We start from the raw sequence: 8987 nt of genomic DNA, 5'->3' as shown, positions 1-8987 counted from the left end.
TCTGGCTGGAGAAACTGAGGGGAAAGGCCTTGTTTAGCCTGGAGAGTGAAGATCTCAAGAATCTCTTGACAGCCTGTCTGTCCCTGTGTGGAAGTCTTTGTAAAGATGGAGCCAGTCTTGTCACCTCGGTGCTTGGCAGGAGGATTATAGAAAATAGTAAGATGTGGAACCAAGGAAGACTCTGGATAGAGATAAGGAAAGTATTTTTGTCCACGAGGGCATCCAAGCATTGTCCTTGGAAGCTTTCCAGCCACCACTGGATCAAGCCTTGAGCAACGTGGTCTGACTCTATAGCTGGCCCCAATGTGAATGCAAGACTCAGATGCCAGGCTGCTTGACAAGTATTGCAAAAAGAGTCTCGACAATTACTTTGCTTCCCCTTTTGTTAATTTACAGTAATGTTAGAAGCACCATAACTCAGGATGACCATTGGTACACATACTTTAAAAGCTGGATTGCTGCAGGTCTTGTCCATGGGACCTTGACACAGCTGGGGATTTGGCCAACAGGAACTTGAAGACTTAGAAGAAACAGAACAAGTCCATGTAGCAGAATGGGGAAGGATCTGACTGGCAAAGGAGTGCCCTGAGGAGAAGGGCCTGGGCATCATGATGGCAGATGCCCTAGGAGCCAGTGGGCCTCACATTTCAAAAGGAAGGGGAAGAAACTAAAGAAGGTCCAGACAAGGTCTGTCAAGATGAAACGAGGTGGTCTAAAGTATGAACTGTGAGGAGAGTCTGAGGGATTTATGCATCTCTGGCCTCCTGAAAGGGAGGCACGGGTTGCCATGCTACAAGCCTACAGCTACCTGTAGAGTTGACCTAGCCAAGCTCTCATCTGCAGTGGCAAGTGATCGTAGGAATCATAGGAATCATAGGAATCATAGAATCACAGGTTGGAAAAAATCTCCAAGATCATCAAACCCAACCATCCGCCCAACACCACCATGCTTACTAAACCGTATCCCAAAGTGCCTTATCTACAGGTTTTTTGAACACCTCAAAAAACAACATGTAGTTATGACACTTTGGGATACGCTTTAGGAAGATATGACAGAAGCAACAACCATAAAGTGTCTCTTGGGAGCTTTAGGCTGAGCTTTAAGCAAAATCAAATGGACTAGGAGGAGCATTGCTGTGATCTCTACCTTTGGTGCTCTTCACCTTTCAGCTCCACAATGTCACAGCCAGACTGGAGGCAGCCCTAGAGATCCCAAACAGTCTCTTCCCCACCAAATCTTGCATGAGCCTGTGCCTTCCTACACATTGTGCAAGAAGAGATGAAGGTGGTGATGCGAGCCTCTACATTATAAGACAACTCAGGGTGGAATGGAGTTCAGAAGGTCTCAACTCCAGCGTCCATCTCAAAGAGAGGCCAGCTCTGAGGTCAGACCTGCTTGGACAATAAATGTCTTCAGTCACAGAAAGAGGTTACACATGAACCAGGCATCGAAGCCTCCGTTAAACAAATGGAGACGATGCATTTGATCAGCTCCCTGAACACAGCTATTGGTATTCCAGGCCTCCTGAGATTCCTGGGAACATTCACCTTCTACAAGCTTCCTGGGATGTCTTCCCACCATGGGGTGCTTTAGGCTGTAAACAAAATTGAAAGCAAGGCTCTGACTTGGGTACTCTCAACTTCTGTGCTAAAAGACAGCGAGGTGGAAGGAGCAAAATTGGAAGCCTCTGAGAAATGAGCTTAAGATAAGAGTTTGGAACTAGCACAGCCTTTAGATCACTCCACATGTGATGGCTCTGTTCTCAATTTTCAGTCACTGCCACTCAGAAACCTCACCTGTTCCTGGTGGATGACAGGTTGACCATGAGCCAGTCATCATGCCCTGGTTGCCAAGAAGGCCAATGGGATCCTGGGGGGCATCAAGAAGAGTGTGGCCAGTAGGTCGAGGGAGGTTCTCCTTTCCCTCTACACTGCCCTAGTGAGGCCCCATCTGCAGTACTCTGTATAGTTCTGGGCTCCCCAGTTCAAGAAAGATGAGGAGCTACTGGAGAGAGTCCAGCTGAGGGCAACGAGGATGATGAGGGGATTGGAGCATCTCTGCTATGAGGAGAGGCTGAGGGAGCTGGGCTTGTTCAGCCTGAAGAAGAGAAGGCTGAGAGGGGACCTAATAAGTATTTATAAATATCTCAAGGGTGGGTGTCAGGAGGATGGGGCCAGGCTCTTATCTGTGGTGTCCAGGGACAGGACAAGGGGTAATGGGCACAAACGGAAGCATAGGAAGTTCCGTCTGAACGTGAGGAAGAACTTCTTCACTCTGAAGTTAATGGAGTCCTGGAACAGGCTGCCCAGGGAGGTTGTGGAGTCTCCTTCTGTGGAAATATTCGAGACCCTCCTGGACATGGTCCTGTGCAGCCTGCTGTAGGTGACCCTGCTTCGGCAGGAGGGCTGGACTAGATGACCCACAGAGGTCCCTTCCAAGCCCGAACATAATGTGATTCTGTGATTCTGTGATATAATGAATAATGATTAATTGTATTATTGCAGAATTTGATCATTATTAGCAATAGATATTGAATCAATGTGTAATGAAATGTAATTTGATTTAAAATGGAAGTATTGAAAGTAATCATTATTTCAAAACTTCCAAAAGGGGGAAAAGCATCCAAGGTGATAGAATCAGTTGACCATAAACATGAACACTGCTGCTGTGTTCCTGGTACAGCCCAACCCACCTGGACATCAGGTCTGGGAACAGAGGTCTATTCTCTAGGTAACCACTAATGCTAACCATAGTGGGTAATTGTGTTTCTGTTAAGAGAAATGATGGAGTGTGGTTCTGTGAAATGGACTGAAGAGACTGACCAGGTTTGCCAAGATTGAGAGCCTAGTGGGCAAAAGGTGATTCCGACAGGGGGAGACCGCGACCACCAACTCACTGACACCCTACTCAAGTAATACCACCTACCCAAAAAGAAATAATAGAAGAGGGTGACTGAGTGTGCGCAACAATTTATGTAGGAAGCGAGAAAAGTTTACAGCAATCACCAAAGAGAATAATATTGAATATGCATGAATAAAATAAATATGTATATTTTTGATCTATATGAACTGCATGGAAAAGGTATGAGGTATGCACGTTTGGTGGAATTATCCCCCGTGCATCCAGTGCTGCAATAAAGAATGCCTGCCTTTGGTGTTACGAGGTAACACATTGGTGTTACGAGGTTTTATTCCTGGATTTTCAGTGACAGTAGAGGTGCCTCAGCTCAGTCATCCACATGAGCTGACCTTGCTGACCAGCACCCTTGGATGTAACCTCTCCAATCCCAAGGTCAGCTAAGGGGGTAATTTGCTGAAGTAACCCCTGGCTTGGTCCCCCCCCAAGACTGTTCTTTTCCGCAGTCCTGCCTCAAAGCTCAAAGGCCTGGGAGACCTTGGTGGTAGTAAATGAGGCAAAGAGGTTATAGACTATTTGAGATCTATCTAGACCTCCTCTTACTAAATTCAGCAGTGGTCCCACACTCTCTGTTTCTTCTTTACCTCTTCCTAATGTGGCACAGCTCATTTTGGTGCCCGTTGCATTACCTTTTCAGTTGGAATTCAGTTAAGGATTAAAGCTTTAAAGAATGAGTATTCTAGCTGGGCCTGGAGGAGGCTGTCCTTGAGGACAAGCTGTATCCAGGCACACTGCAAAAAGGATTGTGCTGTTCCTCGACTGTGTCATCATGGGTGTGAGTAACGAGCCCAGTTCTTTGTGCGTTTTGTTCACACAGTACCTGTAGCTACTGGGTAGAGGAGGGACAGACCTTGCCTCTCTAATGGCACCTGATGGCTGATAGCTCTGACTGAAGGCATCAGTCAATGGCACAGAGACACCAAGTCGCACTCTTTGTGATGCCATCTGGGGGGACCCATCACACGCACCCCAAATGGAAATTGCTTTTCTGTAGGTCCTCTGCTGTCCCTGCAAGCCCTGGCATCACATGTAGATCTGTGGATCCAGATTTGAACATGGAATTGAAAAGCTGCCCTGAATTCTCCAAGTCAACATGGGGATAAACATGAAACTACTGCCAATGTAGTCAGTGGTGATCTAGTAAATACAGCAGAAGCATGAGAGAGACTGAGCTCTTCCTGTGGCACATGACTCGAATTATTCAGATAAATGCGTCTGTAGGACACCTTGCACATAACGAGTAGGGACAGGTTCAATTGCCCTTATTTTGGGCATCAGCTGTCACTTCCATTGGCCAAGAAAATGGCCAGCAGCCTCTAAGAGAATGCGAACAGATGTTGCCCTGTCTCTACAAACTGCTCCTATTTTTACCACCTCTGGCATCTCACTTGCCAGCAGACATTTGCATCTGAACCCCTCAGTCCTGGCCTCCATCTCCATAAATTAGCGTGGGAGCTGAGAACAGGATCTCACCTGCAGGTGCCCATTTAATGCCCACCTGAAGGGAGGCAAGAGGAGTCCCACCTCCTGTGGGTTTGCGGCAGGCATGGGATGGAGCTGAGTCCCCTTTGAGTCCCAGGACTACAGACCCAGGATGAGATACCTCAACTGACTCATGTGAATCCCTTCCCTCAACAGGGGTGAAGGAGATCCCTGCCTGTCCTACTCTGGCTGTCCTGCCTAAAGATGGGACAAGAAAAAGGGATACTTGGAGCCAACTCTTTTGGCGATAGGAGAAGTGTCACTGCTGAAATTGTGTCTCTGGAGCTGAGGGAGAAAATATCAGTGATTGCTTCAGTTTGTATCACAGCAAGTTGTCCTGGAGACCAAGGGACACCTCGAGGGAGCCCAGAGTGGGTAGACATAATGCTGCCTTGGGCTGGTCCTGTTCTGCTGAGCTGGGCTGGGTTTCTGGGATGGAGGGAGCTCATGGCAACCAGGCAGCTCTGCAGAGAGACAGCTGTGCCCAGGAGCAGCTCCTCTGCAAAGCACAGCAGGGCTGAGGGCACTGCCTGCAGGCAGCAAGGGGGAAGAATTGAGGCAGAGAGAGGTTAAAGGCAGTCTGAAGCAGGCGGGTGCTTTGCGCTCAGTGAGGGAACGATGCTCACAGACCATAACATGGTAAGTCTCTGGCTGTTGGACAATGCAGGTGCCATTCCTGGAGGGGTCTCCTCAAGCTGGTACATCCCACAGTTTACAGGATCTGTCAGGATGTCTCTCACAGTATCTCCAGAGCAGGGCTTCCCTGCTGTACTGTCAGAGGAAAAGACTATTATGGCTGCCTTCTGATGGGGATGAATGCAGGACCATGCAGCCAGGGGTGCCCAGGGCTGTCCTTCAGAGGGGGCTCCCTGTACTTCAGGGGTCTTTGTGCTGTCTTCCAGAGTCAGCATTCAGCCTGCACTGCAGGGATCCCCACAGAGCGGTGAGGAGAAGCTGTGGATGGAAGGAGTGACCCTGACAGAGCAGGATCCTTTGGCTGTCCAGAGGGTGCTGTGTGGGTCAGGGCTGCTCAGGGCACCAGATCAGCACTGGGAGCTTTCAAGGGGAAGGTCAACAGAGTGTCTACTAAAAAGATATGAAGTTTTCCAGAGTCTGTGTTTTTTGTTCCTACTCTGAGGGCAGGGCACAGGGGGGGATGTGGAGGGGGAGAGGAAAGAGAGATAAAAAATTTTTCCAGATTGAACAAGTCACTGAGATGCCTGAGCTGTATCTTTGAGTTGTCAGTAGGTCTGCTAGGACCCTCCTAAAGTGCCTTCAGCCACTCTTCTGCCTATGGACAGCAGCAGCATCACCTTTGTTGTACCCATCAGGTTTTTCTACCCTTTTGAAGCTCCAAACAGGAAAACATGCCCAGGCAGTGCCCTGCAAACAGGCAGGATTCTGTAGGGCCAGGGTGAGTGCACAGGGGTTGGGATGGGGTCTGTGAGTGCTGACAGGGAGTAGAGATGGAACAGGGAAACACCTCCCAGGAGGAAGATCTCCAGGCAGCAGGAATATGATCAGGGAGTGAGAGGAAAGAAAAACCAGAAAGGTTGTAGGAGGAAGAATTCAGTAAATTCTATATAATCTTCTCCAGTGCAGAGTCCTTCCTCTGAGCAAGACCCCTTGCCCGATCTCCCACCCACCAAAGCCTCTGCCCTCAGGGTTGTGGGCTCCAAGCCATGAACCCCCTCCTCTGCAGCAGAGCTCCAGCAGAGCCAGGGGGCAGCTCTCCAGCCACGTCTCCATTTCTCTGCTGCAGATCACAGGGGCTCAGAGCACAACTGCCCGGCAATGTTTGTGTCTGGGAGGTGGTGTGATATTACCCTCTACCTCAGAAAGGTCCAAGCACAAGGCAGATGGGAACAAGACGCAGGGACAAACCAGCTCCCCTCACTCTGCATTAAACCACAGGCAATCCTCTTGCCTTGCAGGACTTGCTCTGTGCTCCCCAGCTGCTGCAGAAGTGCTGAGGGTTTCTGAGATCCAAGCACACAACAGAGGTGAGATAAAGGGAGTTGTAAAAAAACCCCAAACCTTTTGAAATGTCTTCTGCTATCGCGGTCCTTAGCAGTGGGAGTGCAAAGGCGGACAAGCCCTGCTGCATTAGGAGCAGTTTCATGTGACAAGGTCAAACACCAGGACTGACCCCTACCCTCATATTTCCCATGAACCCACCGCTGCAGAGCAGGACTGGCTCCTCGGCAGACGGTGGGCAGAGGTTGTTCTCCTTACGGCGCGTTGAGACAGCACCAACAGCAGCTCCAAACTCAGAGCTGATGCAATGTCTCCTAGAAAAAGAAAAAAAGCATGCATGTGTGTGTGTGTGAGTGTGTGTGTTTAGGAGGGAGAGGGGTACTGGGAAATGTATTTGATTTTGCTCAGAAAAGTCTCCACTAAATTGTAACTGTTATTTCCTTCTTGGACAGTGGTCTATACCCAGTGGCAGCAAATGACCAACATCAGCTCCATCACCAGGTTCCTCCTCCTGGCATTCGCAAACACACGGGAGCTGCAGCTCTTGCACTTCTGGCTCTTCCTGGCCATCTACTTGGCTGCCCTCCTGGGCAACGGCCTCGTCATCACAGCTATAATCTGCGACCACCGCCTCCACACCTCCATGTACTTCCTCCTCGGCCTCTCCCTCATTGACCTTGGCTCCACCTCCACCACTGTCCCCAAAGCCATGGCCAATGCCCTCTGGGACACCAGCTCCATCTCCTATGCAGGATGTGCTGTCCAGCTCTTTCTGTTTTCCTTCTTCATTGCAGCAGAGTGTTGTCTTCTCACCATCATGGCCTATGACCGCTATGTGGCCATCTGCAAACCCCTGCACTACGGGACCCTCCTGGGCAGCAGAGCTTGTGTCCACATGGCAGCAGCTGCCTGGGGCAGTGCTTTGCTCAATGCTCTCCTGCACACTGTCAATACATTTTCCATCCCCCTCTGCAAGGGCAATGCTGTGGACCAGTTCTTCTGTGAAGTGCCCCATATCTTCAAGCTCTCTTGTTCAGAATCCTACCTCAGGGAACTTGGGTTTGTGGCAGTTAGTTCTTCTTTATCTTTCGGGTGTTTTGTTTGCATTGTGCTGTCCTATGTGCAGATCTTCAGAGCTGTGCTCAGGATTCCCTCTGAGCAGGGACGGCACAAAGCCTTTTCCACGTGCCTCCCTCACCTGGCTGTGGTCTCCCTGTTCATCAGCACTGGCATTTTTGCCTACCTGAAACCTTCCTCCTTCTGTTCCCGATTTCTGGAAGTGGTGATGACATTTGTGTACTCGGTTGTTCCTCCAGCTGTGAACCCTCTCATCTACAGCATGAGGAATCAGGAGCTCAAAGACGGCTTGAAGGAGCTCATTCAATCAGTAGTCTTTCAGCAGCAATAAGTTTATCATGTCTGTTTGCAAGGATACAGTGTGGAAATTGGTGGCTGGATGTTCTTAAGCAGCAATAAACTGCCCGTCTTCTGTACATCACTCAAATTGTAATGAACTGCTTCATCAGGCTGTCCTTGGGTCGTTGCATTTGTTTTGTTTGGTTTGATTTCCTTGGTTCTAACTGCATTCTTTACAAGGAATCACCATTATTCCTCCCACTGCTATGTTAGTATCTACCTGCTTTTGTGACCCAGAGACTGTGTAAAAGAGGAGCCATGCTCTCAGTGTGTTTAAAGAAAATAAAGAACACTGCAGCCACAAGTTTGTCCAAGGTCCTTCCTCCAAGACTCTCTCCAGAGTTTCAGATGTACCTCCAGAGCTGTAGGGGAAAAGAGTCCCAGCATGGCAGCACCGTCACGGAGCACCAGTACTTGGTCTTTGCTGAGCTGCTCTCTTCCCACCCCCGTAAACTCCTTCTGATCCCTTGTGTGAGTGCAAGGCCTGAGTGCTCTGGCTGCTTGGTCACAGGGCTGCGGCATGACAGGCCCGTGACAGCAGGCAGTGACAAGCACTGGGCACTCCTGTGACGAAGCTGACGCCCATAGCAGTGTTCCAGTCACAAAAGGTGTTCTCCTCAAGGCAGTGCCTGTAGTCTTAGGACCCCTTCTAACAGTGTTTTTCCAAGAACATGCCCAGGAAAGTGCTCTGTAGAGGAAAACTCATGGAATAGCTAAACTGTGTGAATGGGAAGGCTGGGGGCATAAATCGGTTTCCTCATATAGACAAGTCTGCTGTTATTTGCCCACAAGACATGAAGGACCAGCAGAGAAGGCTCTGGTTTCTGCCTGTGATCACAACAGGGAAGAGGCCCCAGGGCACTTATCACAGACCAGCAATAGCAACCACCATTGACAGCACTGACTGCTCACTACATCTAGGAGACATTTTTCCCTCCATGGAGGGACACCAAATGACTAGGTCAGAAGTTCATGTTTGCTTTGTATGGACCAGACATATGCATGCACCTTGTGCCATCCAGAGGGACCTTGAAAAGCTTGAGAGGTGGGCCTCTGCAAACATCTTGGAGTTTAGAAAGGCAGGAAGGAGGACTGGAAGAATTACAGCCTCACCAGAGGGGGCCCTTTTTCTACACCATGCTTGCCCATACTCAGTCTTCTCATCTATGGCCTCACGACCAGAAAGTTTTGGGGC

At 49.4% G+C, this 8987-nt stretch overlaps 1 protein-coding gene across 1 annotated transcript; it reads left to right on the top strand.

Moving 5' to 3' along the window:
- Positions 1 to 5692: 5692 nt before the first annotated feature.
- LOC142363669 (olfactory receptor 14A16-like) lies at positions 5693 to 7784 on the top strand. The gene is made up of 2 exons (XM_075439817.1): positions 5693 to 5792; positions 6829 to 7784. The coding sequence occupies exons 1-2, from the start codon at positions 5693 to 5695 to the stop codon at positions 7782 to 7784; spliced, it is 1056 nt and encodes a 351-aa protein (XP_075295932.1).
- The last annotated feature ends 1203 nt before the right edge of the window (positions 7785 to 8987 follow it).

Source organism: Opisthocomus hoazin, chromosome 19, assembly GCF_030867145.1.
Source record: "Opisthocomus hoazin isolate bOpiHoa1 chromosome 19, bOpiHoa1.hap1, whole genome shotgun sequence".
NCBI classification, from domain to species: Eukaryota; Metazoa; Chordata; class Aves; order Opisthocomiformes; family Opisthocomidae; genus Opisthocomus; species Opisthocomus hoazin.
The sequence above is the reverse complement of the archived record's forward strand: the minus strand, read 5'-3'. Positions and strand labels throughout refer to the sequence as shown.